Source organism: Mus caroli, unplaced genomic scaffold, assembly GCF_978045245.1.
Source record: "Mus caroli unplaced genomic scaffold, Mus_caroli_1 scaffold_10, whole genome shotgun sequence".
NCBI lineage: Eukaryota > Metazoa > Chordata > Mammalia > Rodentia > Muridae > Mus > Mus caroli.
In genome coordinates this window covers 1,942,590-1,959,178 of record NW_028227265.1, presented here as the reverse complement: position 1 = coordinate 1,959,178, position 16,589 = coordinate 1,942,590, and the positions used below count along the sequence as shown (strand labels likewise).

Sequence of the window (16,589 nt, the reverse complement as noted above, 5' to 3'; positions counted from 1 at the left end):
TGTAAGTGTGGTTGTGTCGTCTTGGGGGATGTCCAGTGCCTCTCAAGGCCCTTTCCTCCCTGCCTGCTGGGGAATGAACTGGGATTTCTCATGCTAAGCACACATTGTACAGATGAGTTTTACCCCCCAGCCCAAGAGAAAAGCTTCTTTTAAGCGATTGCCTGGCATGGTTATGTAGTTCGCAAATTCCTGAGACCTCCATGGAACTGGAGTGTACCCCTGACCCTCAGCTATTTGTGTAAATTGCCCTCTGTGCCTGCAAGCTCAGGAAACTAAACAGTTCAGTTCAAAGACCAGGAGAGACCAGCGTCTTCGTTTCCCAGAATCAGCAAAGCAGGTCCCTCTTACTCAGCTTTTGATTCTATTTTGGTTCCAAACATGCTATGGAGGGCGGTCTTCTTTTCCTGTGTAATCATTTTAAGTGTTGATGTCTTACCCAGAAACATCTTTACAGTCATCTAGAATAACAATTTGGCCAGCTGAAACTGGACAATCAAAATCTTTGTTCTCGGGGTATAAAACGTGCAGGAGGCCAGAATATGAATGTGGAGTACTGCTGTTCACCATGAAGCTGTTAGATATCAGTGGCCTTGACCCTTCCGGGATGTGAATTGTCTCTAAGTAACTAGGAGGGATGCTGTAATTTGTATCTGGACTATTCCCAAAGGTCCGTATTTTACTGGCTTTGTCGTACCCGTAGGTGCTGTTGTGTGGGAGTAAGGAGGCTAGGTAAATGAAGGACCTATCTGAGTGAATTCCTATGAAGTGTGTAATGGGGCCCAGGCCTACCCTCTGTCTTCCTTTACCTCATGGCTACCATGCGGTGACCGTCTTTCCTTCCTGTCCTGTTCTAGGCCATGATGTCTCTAAATCCACAGCAAGCCTCCTGATGAATTCTTCCCCATCTCGAGCCTTCCTCTGTCATGTTAGGTTGACTGTGTCAGGTATCTTGTGACCATGAAGGAAATCTCCTTGATACAAATTCTCCTTTATTTAAAACAGTCTTTTATAGTTGTTCTTTGAGGAAATTAGTCTTAAGTGCTGAAATGTTTTATTTTATGGATCCTTTAATTACTCTAAGTGTTATATGTCCTGTGACTAGCCTGGAGGTTAGCTCGATAGGGTGCTTCCCAAGTATATACAAGGCCCCAGGCTCACTCCTCAGCACTATACAACAAGGGAGATATGTCTGTTGATAAATGGATGATTGATTGATGATTGCCTATCATAGTAAACTTGAAATTATCAAAGTCGTCAAATTATCTTGAGCTTTCATAGTGGTTTTAATAAAAATTTTTATCAGAGATAACATTTTACTATTAATCTATAAACAAAAATATGTATATGATTTCAAACTCTAGATGGGAAAGGGAGCTATGTCTTTTCATAGTAATTATTTTTAAAAAGTCACATTTTATCAGTACATCACCTTCTTGGTCAGCCAGATATATGTTAATTGCTGTAACTAAACTTTGTTCCACATAAGTTAGAGGCCATTCGTTAGTTACAAGTTAATTTTTTACTCTTGTATGTCTTGAGGCAGTTTTAGCTTACTTAGCATCTAATGGCTAGAAGGCAAATGTTCTCTCACTCTCGTGTTAATTACTTCCTTTATCCCTCAGGAGAGCTCAATGAGGCAATCCTGTTATTCTGTGTATAAGGGAGTAAAGAGAGGCACAGACTGTTCATACACTGCCCATGCTTATCCACCACGACAACAAATGCCACACAGTTAATATCTCATTCTATTGAGTGGACACTTGAGTCATATTCTGGCAATTATGAACTACGCGAGCATGGAAGCTTTATTAATATTAAACTTTTGAAATCACACTTTAGAATTAAGTCTTCAGACCGGTCACTGCTGTAAACTTATGGTGAACATAGCTTTATTTTATTAGAGATGATAGGGTTCTCGGACTCCCCACAAATCTTCCTGCTAACTTTTGTTTTGTTGAATAGAGCTAGAATATTGAGAGATGTGGCTTGGCTTAATTTCATTTCCCTCTCTTCCTTCATCTCCCTTTATGAGTTTCGGTGTAAGTTTGTGGGTCCCCTTCACTTGTGAAATTACAACATTGCACTGGAAGCAGTAAGTCAGTACACATTCTTCCAGTGTGTATTAGCAGGAGGATTTTAACACAGGACCCATGTCTGGTTCTGTGTTGGTTGACTAACAAGATAATGGGATGTAGAACGTCTTGCTGGGAAAGACACAAGGGCATCCTTCCCTTTGCTCCATTTCAGAGCAGGCCTCAGTCCCCTTATGTCTTTCAGCACCAGCCTCTGCTACGACATTAAGTTTCCTGGTGCTCTTTTTCTCTTCAGACTTTAACTTCCGTATTTCTTTCTGTCTCATTTGCTCTTTTGCATTGTTGACTGGCACAAAAGTGATTAATAAGTATGTGGCAGAGCCAATATTAGACTATCTTGAAATCTCCTACACTAAAGAAATTAGTCCATTACTTTTTAATTCAGCCTTGGGCAAGTCTTAGGACAAGAGCAGAAAGCAGCCACATTCTTTGCTATGATAGCACGTGAATGGTCCCTCACCAGTCATGGATTTTTCTCCTCCTAAAAAATCTCATAACCGGGGGCCAGCTTCCACCTGGCTCTTAGCACCTCTGTCTTCAGAGCTCTGATAAGAATGGCCTATTAAATTCCACTTTTGGTATTCAACCACTTTTCTCATCTAAATTCCCTGAGTCTTCTTTATTTTTAAAAAGAAAACATAAATGGGGGCAAATGGGGGAGGGGAGAGGAGAAGGGCAAGGACAAAGAGTTAGAGGAGGAACTATGGCGAGGTCTGTCAGCACTGTGGCTCTTTCCTGTGTACTAATCTATCTAATAATCTCATTCAGTCCACCAATGGTCCATCCCAATCAACCTGTGTCTCCTGTTAACTAAGACAGAAGTGCCAGGAGCAGTCCTCCTGTGCCCTACTTACACACTTTCTGAGTCTTTGGTTTGTAACAAAGTTGCCTTCCAGAGAAAGTGCTGTGCAACAATATCTGAGTATGAAAAGAGATTTGCAAAGCTGTCATGGGCTTTAAATAAATAAAATCTCCCAGTTTCTAGGAGATTTATGTTCACTGTGAGAACACGTGTGCTATAAGATACAGTACGATCCATTGCAATCTTACCAACCCCTACAGGATCATTCCTGAACATCCTCTAATGACCATTATTTATGTACTTTCCTTAAAGCAAAACTCTTCATGGACAACTTAATAGAGAAAACCCTCACTTTATATGAAAGCAAATTTATTATATATTCAGAACTTTTTTTTTTTGTCATGAATTTTATTTTCTCACAGAGCCTCCATCCACACTGGCCAGTGTCCCTGGGTCGTGTTCACTTCTTGACAACTCTGGGTCACATCCCACAAGTAGAAAATGACGTACAAGCATGGGGAAATGACAGAACATAAATGAAGTTTTTAGACCACAGCTCTTCCTCTGCAAGTGGGAGGAATTCTGGCTAGACCAGATTTTCCCTCATAAGAACTGCTTGCTCCTCGATGTGAGGGCCAATGAGCTGTAGACATGCTTGTGGTTTTTGGAGTTCTTCCTTGGAGGTTGAGAGAACAGGTTCTCTATCTTTCCCCAACTATTTTATTTTCCACATAGTGTTTTCCATGATTTCATCACTGCCTGATCATGGTGAAATGGTTAGAGCTGTCATGTCCTGTATTCAAGTGAAGAAAGCAGGTTTAGGGCTTAGGACACATCACCTTTTGGGCTTAGTGAATTAAATAGGCCAAGGCAGAGGCAGGATTTCTGCCTCCAGGCTTGTTCCTGTATACCACTGCACAGAAGGACCCAATTTCATATTGTATACTCAGAAAACACTAATAAAACTTTTGCATGTCAGTAATAGCTCAACTCTACAGGCAATCAGGAGCTTGCCAGGTGGGTGTGCAGGTCTGCCTTGCTGTGTAAAGATATTGTCTGTTCTTCTAGTTATTGTGAAGGGCTGTACTAAGGGTTATATGGACATCAACAGCATTAACCAGGGCTGCCAAATCATCAGGGCAGGCTAGCAATTAGCATTTTACATTTTTCATTTTTTATACATCTCTCTCTCTCTCTCTCTCTCTCTCTCTCTCTCTGTGTGTGTGTGTGTGTGTGTGTGTGTAAAATTTTGGCACTGTGATTGAACATGTATTTTTAAATTTTGAAGATTGTTTTAAGGAGTTGCTCTAACAGCACCAATAATTCCTTAAGAATTTTGTTACTGATTTAAATGTCTTCATTAAATTTTTTATGATTATTATTTAGTGTGTGCATGTATGTGGGAGCACACATGTGAACATCAGAGAAGATGGAGGAGTCTCTGTCCATCCACCATGGGTAACAGGCGTCAAACCCAGGCTGCCAGGCTTGTCATCAAGGCTTTACCTGCGGAGCCATCTTACCAGCCCTCTATTTTATTTCATGTTTCCTTGTTGCTTTAACCTCAGTATATAAATTTTCAACTTTTAAAGGTTATTTATTTATTTGAGACATGGTATCATATATTCTGGGCCAGCCTCAAATTTACTATATCGTGGAGATAAAAAGGTCTCAAAGCAAGGAAAATTTGACATTTTGAAACAAAAACTCGCACTCTGAGGTGGTTGATATGTGTATCTGGCTCCCTCCAAAAAACACATTTGTAACATGTATTGGTTTTTATCTTTAATTTCTTTTTTATATATGTGTGCTTTTAAAGTTTTCATCTTTGTTTTTGTTGTTGTTGTTAACAGAAAGATTCTCACTATGTAGACCCGGAATTTGGAATGCTGGGATACAGGTGCATGCCACCATGCCTAGCAGCCAAACCCTTTAAAGCATTACCCAATGATTTTGAGTAATTAGATGATATTGATAGAAGACAGATTTGTTCATGTCTCAAAATGCATAGTGTCCAACTGTCCCTGAATCATAGTACTTCTTGTTGGTGCTCATTACAAAGCCAGGTGGTGTTATTCTGGTCAGCTATCGAAAGGTAACCATTGGCCACTGTTAACTCAGTTCCTGTAGAAGTTTTTGTTTCACAGGATCCTATGACTTTGTCCTGTCTTTGGAGAGTGTTTGAATTAGGCTTTGTTTGTTGTTGTTGTTGGTAGATTTTTGTTTCATAGATTGAAAACCCTTTAGCTACCCTCACCCCCAGATAATAAAATTAGAGATGAAAAAGGAAGCCATTATGGTAGATACTGATGAAATTTAGAAGCTTATAGTGGTATACCTTAAAAATGTATTTCACTAAATTGAAAAACTTAAGAGAAGTGAATAAATAGTTTTTTTTAGGTACATATGGCCTACCAAAATTAAATGAAAATTAAATAATTTCTTCTGCTGATGCTTTTTTTTTTTCCTGTAGTTCAAGCTAGCTTTAAACTCCCTCTATGTGTGAATGTTGGTGTGTGCCACCTCCAGCACCTGGCTGACTTGTTGTTGTTGTTGTATGGTTTTTTTCCCCTCATCCTGTTACTCTCATAGAATGCAGTGACCTGACCATGGGGTGAACCTGTATTACCTACTATCTTATTTTATCTCTTTGGAAGGCTGATGCGATCTTATCATTCAGTAAGGAAGTTCCTATGTCCACAGATGTTTTTTCAAGTGTGGTGGGAACTACTCTCCCCTGGGGAGCTGGCGAATTAATCAAGTAGCTGCATCCCCAACACAAATACCTTCTGGAATCCTCTTCACAATTCTCAGAAGGACTTGGAAGCCATGTCCCTGTAGAATAATCTATCAAGTGTAATTTAAAAAGTAGCCTCGCTCGCTCTGTCTACCTCCAAACAAATGTTTTCCCTAAGATACTGTAGTTTATGAAGTCATAAGTCTTTCACTGAGTCAGGTAGGTTCTGCAATGACTGTCAAAAGTATGAGAGAGAACATTTAATAGATAATTAGTGTAGTAGAATTATTTAAAATGTTGTATTCTGTATTCTGCTAAGAATAAGAAGAGATTTTGAGAGAATGTACAATAAACTTGAGAGGTTACTACAGGGTCATCCATTTTTATGTTTTAAGCATAAAGTCAGCGATAGGCAGGTAGGAAATGTACAAAGAGAAATAGAATTTTATTATTTAATAACGTGATTCCTTAACTGACAAACTTCTTTCTACAACTGTGATATTTTATTTTGAAACTCTCTAGTTCCTTGGAATACTCTATGTTCCAACACAGGTGGATGATGGCTTCTACTTGAGTTTGCAGAGCTTTGTGAAATTGGTAGTGTGGTGGTGTTTCTTATCATGTAACAGTTGCTACTTTTTTCTAAACACAGGAACAGATGAAGGCAGGATTGAAGCCTTTAACTTTTCTAATTACTCTCATTTATCTTAACGTGGCATCCACCTAACTTTCTGAGCTTCAGAAATTTTGTTCTATGAAGACCACAAAATATTTAGCGCTCAAATAAAGGGTAGCTGAAACCATTAAAAATTTCTGCAAATTAAGGTGATATTTAGCTTAGACAGGTGTAGTTCTCCATACTGAATGGCTTGCGTGAGTACTTACCGCTCAGAGATGAATTGTGGAGTGGGGCTTTGAGGTTTTTGCTCCAAGGTTGTTAATCGTTGGGTTATTACCATAATGGAGGAGAGTCTTGAGCATTGACGTTTCACGCAGCTGGGCACAGGTATCGTCACATAGTACTCTCACCTCTTATGGATGACCTGACCCCCAAACTGTCTCCTTTTGTCCCTTGAGTGGCAAGTTGATTGTTTTCTCTGTTGAAAGACTAAGACTGATTACATAGAGACAGACAACAAAGGCTGTAGACCTTGGCAAAACTCCAAAGGAAGTATGTGGAAGGCTGCATGGGTTGTTTTTCATCAATAAGAGGAAAAGAAATACAGTGGGCTTTTGCTTACACGGGCAGAACCTGGTAGCCTTCGGTTTGAGACTGGAGGAGGCTCAGTTGGTTAGTTACACCATTGTATGCTAGAGTTGGGTTGTAACATACGTTAAGCTGGGTGGAAGCTCACATTACATGGTGGCCGCTTTGGAGAAAATTTTATTTTCTTCCCTCAGTCACATTAATTGGGCATCTCATTCTTTCCCCTCCTGTGACTGTTCTGATACTTCCATGCTTTCTTTATTCTTCCCCCTTTTATTTTGTTTTATAGAGTGGGCAAGGAGTTCATAAAATTGGTTCCCTTTCCGTGTGAGAGTTTAAACTGGATTTTGGGGCACCCTTTGTTCTGTAAACTTGAAAAAAGTAATAACACAGTAGAGTTTTTTGTCTTATGCGTCACCTCTGATAAGTAAATTACATCTGAACTTACATGAAGAATCTGAGCGGATGTGTCTACACTGTAGTCCCTAAGATACTGGCTTTTTCTGAAGCTCTGCAAACTGCCATCTGGGAGTCCTTTACATTACCCATCTGACGTCTGTCAACCCACCACCCAAGAAATGGAACCCTGAAGAGTGCTTGCTAGAAGCTAGACACCCTTCAGGGACCAGGTATGGACTCCTTGCCTTATATCTTCAAAATAAGTCTAATGTCAGGTCCCTCTTGGAGCCTGGAAAGACTCAGTGTTTAGCCGATGCTAAAATGCCTTCATCACAGGCAGTCATTTCACAGGTTGCACTCAGAATTAAAGGAAGTAATGCGATGTTCTCAGGATGAGAAGCAATCTCTGCCAACCCTCTCAGCAGTGCAGACTCTCTCCCCAGATGCCTTCCCCTTGTCTCACATGTCTTAATGCCCTCCTCTTCCCGGAATCTGTGGATTCCCTGGAGTGGAAAATTGGAAACTATGCTACTCTTGGGCTGTTTTTCTTTCCTGCCTCTATCATCTCAGGACTGTACTTCAGAGCTGTGGTAGACCCATGCCAGAGTGTGTGCTTATCCCTGTCCCTGGCAACCTTAGTCCCCTCTCTCACCCACAGGTTCAGTCAGCACTACAGCAGTACACAGCCAGGTAAGAACTGATACCTTGATAAATTTATTTTCTTTCATGCTTTCTAGAGGTTAACTTCTTTTACTTAAGAAATGTTAGTTTTGCCAATATGAATGAATCTTTCTTCCAACTCCTGTTCTCCCTTGCAGTGGTTCTCAGTCTTCCTGATGCTGCGACCCTTTAACGGTTCCTCATGTTGTGGTGACCCCAACCATAACGTCATTTCTGTTGCTACTTTCTAACTATAGTTTTGCTACTGTTAAGAATTTTAATTTAAATATCAGATGTGCAGATGGCCTTAAGTGACCCCCATGAATGGCTCGGTTGACACCCCCAAAGTGGTCGAGACCCCATGTTGAGAACCATTGCCCCATTGAAATTGTTGAAGTGTCTGGTTTTGTCCAAGCTATTTTTTTTAAATTGAAACAATTTCTATTTCCTTTCCTTGTGGGGAAATTGTCTTCCAGATATCGTGTCCAGTGTGAACTGGTTTCTCCTTCCCTCACCTCCATCTGAGATTCCTTGGTACTATACTTTGCTTTATTTCAGTTTCCAGGGTTTTGTCACAGCACGGTGCTAAACAAGTGTGTAAAGAAAGGTCCACGGAGGATAAAAATGTACACACGCACACTTGACTTTCAGGCTTCCGTTCGTACGTTAGCTGTAACGGTAGCACATGACACGAGGACACGGGATCTGATGGGTCCCCATGGTCATCCCTTCATTTCAGGACAGCCTTGTTTTGAGGACATTTGCACAGTATGCACAGTAACATAGGCACAGGATCTCCCTCTGTAGCCACAGTAAACCTGGCCTATTGTTCTCAGTTTTCTTCTGTCCAGCATCCCCCACTTCTTGCTGCCTTACAGAAGCTCCAACAGGGGAGATGCTATGGGTAAGGAGCAGACTGGCTTTGACACTATGATCGTGGGATTTTTTTGTTTGTTTGTTTTTTGTTTTCTGTCTTCCACTAGCCCTGCATATTCTAGCAGGGTCTGTCATAGTACTGTAGGCACACCTGCAAGCTCTGGAGGAGCTCGGGTCGCAGCTGCCACAGTTCCTTTGACTGCTAGCCCACAGCATGTCGTAACTATATATGTTTGTGATGTAATCACAGTTGCTGGCATTTACCATCTCTTTGAATATTTCCTTTACTAGTAATCCACAGTGTTTTCTTCTTCCACCTGATGGTGTGTGTGTGTGTGTGTGTGTGTGTGTGTGTGTGTGTGTTGGCTTTTTCTCATCCCCAGAGGCAATTCACAGTGAAAATCTGTGTGTTCAGCAAAGCGCAATAAACATCAGGTGTTATGCAAGTTTCCCCACTGTGGATTTTCATGTGATTGAATGGGCAGTTTGTTTATATTAAACTATTTTGCAAGGCATGCAGAGTATGAAAGAATGAACGGGGAACAGCAGGCAAGCCTACCATTATTTTATAAGATGTATCAGGGATCAGGGAGATGGCTCAGTGGTTAAGAGCACTACCTGCTCATGCAGGGGACCAGGGTTCAGTTCCCAGCGTCCACACATATGCTCATCACCTCCTGTAACTTTAATTCCAAGATATCTATTGCTTTCTTCTGGCCTTCGTGGACTCCTACACACATGGTAACATAAACTCATACAACCTCATACCCATACACATAAAGTAGATAAGGTAAAAATTTTAATATGTCATATTGATATCTAATCACTCTAAAATATCTGTCAAGGTATATTCCTTATATCAAGTACTTGTTTTTTTTTTAAGATTTATTTTTTATTATTTTAGTTATTTGCTTGTGTAAGTATTTCTGTGTAGGAATGAGCATGAATTTGCCTGTGTGAGTATTTCTGTGTGGGAATGTGCATGAATGAGTACAGGCACCCAGTGTAGCCAGAGGCTTCCTATCTCCTGTTGCTAGAATTACAGATGGTTATTTAATTAGATGTGAATGCTGGGAACCAAACACAGGTCCCCTGAACAAGCAAGAAATGCACCTTACCATCTCTATGGTAAATGGAAATGCCCCTGGTACTTGGTTTTAATGACATATGTAAATTGCCATGTTTGGCAGGTATAGTGTTCAAGCACCGTGCTAAATTGGGGCTTAGGTCATCAAAGTTATGGATCATCTATTCCAGAGAGAAATATGTCTCTTTTGTTTCCAATTTTCAGAAGACACAGAGACAAAGAAGGTATCACCTTCCTTCCTCAGCATCACTTTCCAGTGTTTTAATGCCTCAACCTGAAATTTCAACCTCTGCATTCCTAACTATAACAGAGGGGGTGAGAAACTGCACCTGGATGTTCCTTACTAGTATCTAGCTTTACTTAGTGTGATAGTCCTTAAATATTGATTGTATGTTAGCTGGACTTCATTTTTTTTTTAATGGTTACAGTGGGATGCAGTATTTAGTTTTGCTGACAGTACTTGTGTGTACATGGCTTTTACAACATACGAGACAAAATATAGGATTTCGTATGTGTATATAATTTATATATAATGTACCTGATGCTGACCCACATAAAAGATGCTAAGCTGTAGTTGCTTCAGCCACTGAGCACAGTCTCATGCACCCTAGCTAAATTCCATACACAGATCCCCATAGTCTCTTCCATGCTTGGGGGCTTACCTGTAGGGAAATACTCTGTAAATTGCCTCTGCCTGGTGTGTCTCTGTAGGTGGGTTATTTTTTAATGTGGCTGTTTTCCTGGTGCCACATAGGTGTTTCAGTGGGGGATACATCTTGGTGACATTTCAGTGGGGCTTAAACTATTAATAGATCTTAGAACAAAATGTCTTTAACCTGTAAGATCATTTTTCCCCCCTTACATCTGACTTATAAACAATCCTGCCACCTCTCCACCTTCCAACTCCCAGCGGAGAAGCATCATTTAGGGAGTTCGTGTTTACATTCAAAGTGCTGTCCTAAGGAAGGTTCAAGAAGCTGTTAACCTTTGAGATGTATTATATTCTAGTGCTTAAGAGAGATAGATGGTTAAGAAGTACATATTAGAGCCTCTCAAAGCACAGGAGCATCCATCTTCAAGCACCCAGCTCCTCGGAGTGGGGTGTGCAGGATGCATGGGTATGTCTGCCACTCCCGGGATGCATGCCACAGCAGAGCAGGAGGTGACAGAAAGATGTGATGGAGTGATCCGCTTTTCTCTAAGCTCCCTTAGCAATGCTCTGTACTGTCTGCCCTGTTTATTCTTTTGTTGACTGATGTATCTGTTGATGGCATGCATGCATATGTAATTATATATAATAAATTATATACATTATGTATATATGTTATGTGTGTGTGTGTGTATCATTTATATAATACATATCTCACAAGTTAAGTATGTGCGAGAAAGAGGAAATTGGCCAGGCATGGTCACATGTGCCTGTAATCCCACCACAGGCAAGGGGATCGAGAATGTAGTTACAGAGGAACTTTAGGCCAGCCTGGAGTATGAGACCCTATCTCAAATTAAAAAAAAAAAAATGTTCTTCATCTTCATTGACCCTTTTCCTAATGCAGTTGGTTTAATGAATTCATAGTAAAACAAACAGAAATAAAGAGTAGAAGGAAAAAATTAAATTATGTGTGTACCTAAATTATTTTTATAAGCATGGGAGTAGATCAACTAAGCTATACTTAATAGCTCCCTTTAGACAACACCAGAGATTGCTAGGGGTAGTTTTGCTTTGATTAACAAGATTTTTACAGAGTTCGTTGTTTTTGCCAAACAGTTCATTCAAGTTGAAATACGCCTGGCCCTCTGAACCATTGTATTTGGAAAATGAATCTTTTGTAAATTTGTTGATTTAGAACACTGATAACAATCAGGCATGCTCCTTACTATTCAAGTGGCCTCAAAGAGTCAAGGAAGGGTTGATTGGTGAACTCCTTAATGGGAAAACATCAACAAGATGATAAGGAAAAGAGGGCTCTTGGGTAGGTTGTATTTCACTTATTCATACAAGCAACAGTATTTATCCCACTTCCTTCTTTTGGAATACAAACATACTCAACAATATCTGTGACACAATAGGGCATTTTCAAAGGTGGTGTACAAGTACAGGGACTGTATACACAGATGTGTTTGTGTTCCCCTTGCCTTAGGTCTTGCTGTGTGCCTCTAAACGGGTAAGAGTCTATAACCAAGGCTTCTGTCCTGTGAGAGGCACAAGATACTCAGCTGCTTAGGGATGCTTTCTGAGAAGCCTTCGATTTTAGGCTTTGAATTTTTCCTACTAAATTTTCATCATGACAAGCTGAGTTAGTAAGTGATGGGGGAAAGACTTCGCTATTAATGTCATTGGTCGTGGTCATGGTGTCTTAGCACCCCAACTGTTTTGGTTTTTGAAGTGCTTTAGGCTGTAAATGTAAATGTACTCACTTAGAAATATATCACAACTTTGCAGCAATAAAATTACTGCCTAAAACATACATTAAAAATAAGTGACATAAATAACAAGATAAAGAAACTTGCATTAATTACAGTTCAGTTTTCTTTCTGTATCCTGGGACTCTCTGTTGACTGCCTGGGACACACTGTCTCTTGAGACTCTTCCTTGCTTGTTCAGGAAAGCATCTCTGTCTTACCACCTAAGGGTTCCTGGACAAAAGACCTCTTAACAGGATCCTAGTGATTCTAAGCTTCCTTCATAACCCAGTATGCTTTTCTTTGTCGTTCTGCCTCTAGGATGAGGAAGGCACAGAAGAAGACAGCAGCCGAGTGGAGCCAGTTGGACATGCTGATACTGGATTGGAGAACATGCCCAACTTTTCCCTCGAGTAAGTCCCTATGGCTTGGCCTCGTTTTTTTTTTCCTGTGTATGTGCGGCATCGTTATGGCAGCAGGTGTTCTAAAGCATATGGCGTGCAGAATGTTTGTGCTTAGGTAAAAGCTATGCCTGCACTGCTTCATGTTCACCAAGAACAAACTTCATGTGTGATGTCCTGTAAGCAGCGAGGCGTGGAAGTTCATATGTGCCCACCCAGGGTTTCACGTCTTGGCAAAAACTGCTAAATTACAATAGCATAGTATTTGATTGAAGATGTCTGTCACGTTAACAGCTCTGTAAACATTGTAACTGTTTTCGGATTGCTTTACCTGTCTGTTTGTTGATCATTTGTTCAAGGTTGCGAAGTGAGTAAACATATTCATCTTATTCATATTGATAATTAAAATTAATAAGAGAATATTATTTTAATACCAAAAATTAGTTGGATAGAGTATGCCTCGGTCACATACACACAAGCACATGCATGCACACAATTTAGCTGAAGAAACAGGGTCTGTGAAGATTCTTGATAGGATGATGAATGCCATAGTGTAGGAGTCCAGACCGACTGTGATTTTAGCCTTTTGCTACTTCACAGCTTTAGAGCTGGTACATTACCATGTTTATAGTGGAGACTGCTCTCAGCTCCTCCCCTGGTAGACTGGAGCAGGAAGAACAGTCATGCTGATCTTTTCTTTGACTTTCTGGTCTAAGTGTGGGGTGAAGACAACACTATTAATAAACATCTTCCAGGGCAGGTGTGTGTGTGTGTGTGTGTGTGCGCGCGCGCATGCTAGGAACATCACAGTGGGATTGAGCAGACTTAGATACCATGGATTTACAGATGCAACCACCAGCATTTAAGAGATGTTTGGGGTACCACCTTTTTTTACAGAGAGAATGTAGACTAAAACAAAACCATTAAAATTAATGCTTTTCTTCATTGAGATGCAAATGTTCAAATTTGTATTAGCGGTTTAAAAACATGAGTTTTATATAGTTGTGTGAAAATGACTTATACATAATGTTACCTTAGTAAACATTTTAGCTGTGTGGACAGATATTGTTCGTTTGTTTAGAGAAAGGCCTCCCTTTATAGCTTAGGCTAGTCTCAAACATATAGCAGTCTGTCCTACTCCTGCCTCAGCTTGCTGGATTCTGAGATCATAGGCATAAAGCACCATACCAGACTTTTAATTTAATTAATATGTGTAATTAAATCTATATACATGAGTCTGCTTTGTTGGCTATCTTTATTGTTAGCTGGACTTATTCTTTATATAAGTGAGACATTTTTAGTACCTATGTTATCAGCTGCCTATGTAAGAAATATAGTTCAAAACTTGGCATTTTGTTTTATATTAAAAACTACATTGGGATCCCTGTTGAATCCAATGGTAGTAACTTACAGTTTTCCAAATTGTTTATAGTAGATATTTAATTGGCATTCTATTTCCAAATATGGATCGGTATACATGCAGCTCTCTGAAAATGTGTGTATATGTTTTTTAAAAAAATCGGAAAAGGAAGCAAAACATCTCACGTAGTCTAGAAATCTACCTTCTCTATATTACCATCTTCATTAATCTCAAGGCAATGCTACCAGTCAAGATCCACAGAAGTGGCTTTAATAATGTCAGTTCCTGGCCACCAAGCTAAGTGCAGTTGCTCAGAAGCAACTCCATGCTAGTTCATGGAATGTGTTTCATAGTTTTAAAGATCAGCTACACACAGGAGAAGCATTTGGTTTCAGTGGGTCCCAGCTTCAAAAACCACCCTCATAGTCTCTGCAGCTAAGGAAGTGGAGGCTGGATCCTCATAGTGAGCTGTGAGGTCATTAGCGGTCTCTTCTAGACAGTCAACCTGTGGGAGCAAAAGCTGTGTGACCATACTGGGTTTTTGGAAGGATGAAGTGACATGCATTGGATCATGTTGTAAATTGTCATGTGCCATGTGTGCACAATGCCTGTGTTTAGCTAACCTTAGAGTTCCCAAGTTAGCTATTGGAGTGTTCAGTAACATCAAGATACTAATGTCCAAAGCATGAAGTCTTATTGCTCAGAACAGAATGGTCCAAGAGGACCTTCTGTGTCCCTATTAATACAGCTGTCTCTGACGATTGCTCCCCCCATGCCATCAGACTAGCATCCAGGTAGGTGGTCTTGGGTGCTGCCTCCATCACCACGCTTGTGTTCTCGAGTGTGTATGTATGCGCCCGTCGCCTGTCAGTCCGGGATTTTGTTTTGTTCTCTCTCTCTCTCTTTTTTTCTTTTTTTCTTTTTTTTTTGTTTTTTTGTTGTGTGTCTGTTTTTGTTTTGTTGTGTTTCTGTTTGGGTTTGTTGACAGTCCATGTTCATGCTCCCTCATTCATCATTGTCTCACAGTGATATGGTAAAGCTCGTACAAGTCCCCAACGATGGAGGGCCCCTGGGAATCCATGTAGTGCCTTTCAGTGCTCGAGGCGGCAGGTAACGTATCTTGCAGGTTTTTTAATTGATCGTAATGTCCACTGTTTTCTGTGTTGACTTCGCACATGCATAACGGAAAGGTTTTCACTGGGGACAGCTGCTTGCTTTCGTTGTAAATATGTCTACAGAATATACACAGCCTGATTGAGGAAGTTTCTATGCACAGGGAAGATCTGTAGGTTCAGATTATATTAACTAACTCACCATTTAGCACATCCTGGTACTTACATACTCTGTTGCAAGCTAACCACCATGCTTCGATTTATCCCCAGAGAGCTACAGTAATTATGTTAAAAAAAAATCATACAGTAAAAATTACCTGGGTATCTTAGGTGGGAATTTGTTTGAAATTTGTCTTTCTTAGCTCATTTCTGCAATTAGGTAAGACACTGAGTTTTTTAAAAAAAAATTTCCTTAGAAAGCTGGGCAAGCTGACTTTAATTTCCAAATGCTCACTCACTACACCAAATGTGGTGCTGTTATTTTCATCCTCAGTACTACAAAGAATATGATTCTGTAAAGTCTACAAATACTACATGAGTTGTCTTGATTCTCCCAGCTGCCCCCAACTGTGAAGTAAACATTAGTTTGGGGGCTTTAATATATTCAAATAGTGTTGTTTTTCTTATATAACTAATTATATATGATAAATTATTATAAATAATTTGTTGTTTAATTATTATAAATTATACTCATATGTTATAGATTATTATAGATATTATAGATTTATATATAAATTATTATAAATAAAAGTGTATAAGTATTATGGTTAGTTTTGTGTATTAATGCTTGATGGGTGGGTGCCTTGGCCAGGTGGGGTCCTTCCTATTCATGTGTGACACCTCCCTCCTTTTGTTCAGTTTGTGATGACCTGGTGAAACATGTTCATGCCTTGTTTTTGAACCCCCTAATCAACTTTTATTGTTTTCACTCTATTCTTTTAAAAGCATTTCACCTCTCCCCCCTCCGCCCCCCCTTCCCCGTTTAGGTAGAAAAAAATTGTCAAGTAGCCTTATGCCAGTATCAGAAAGCTAAGAACTGGAAGCCTACCCAGTGACTAGGAACCCAGGGCAACAACAAGCAATAGGAACAGGCAAGAAGAACTGTAACTGGTGAACAAAGCACAGACCAGTGGCTGAGAACCTGGAGCACACACTAGGAAACCACGCTTGGCAGGGGAGATGTGTGACTGAGAGCTGAGGGCTATAGCTGTGAACATACATCAGTTATAGAAGTCCAGGATGGTCATTTGGAATTGAGGCTGGAGACTGAAGATCTGAATGTAGAACAGCGAGGTCCCAGACCAGTGGCAGAGAACCAGCCACATGTGCTAACACTGTTGTCCTGTGTTCTAGAAGGCAGAGCATGAATTAGCATACATCCAGATATATGCTGTGTTTCTAAGACTTTGAGCAATTGCAGTGCTTTCCCATTAATCACAACAACGGCAAGTC

At 40.2% G+C, this 16,589-nt stretch overlaps 1 protein-coding gene across 9 annotated transcripts in view; it reads left to right on the top strand.

Moving 5' to 3' along the window:
• Positions 1-16,589, top strand: part of Pard3 (par-3 family cell polarity regulator) — a 544,654-nt gene that overhangs the window by 282,147 nt on the left and 245,918 nt on the right. For all 9 annotated transcript variants that reach the window (XM_029480763.2, XM_029480762.2, XM_021170616.3 and 6 more), the window contains exons 6-7: positions 12,586-12,677; positions 15,052-15,135. In XM_029480763.2, the coding sequence (XP_029336623.1) occupies positions 12,586-12,677; positions 15,052-15,135 (176 nt within the window). The remainder of the gene's footprint in view (positions 1-12,585; positions 12,678-15,051; positions 15,136-16,589) is intronic.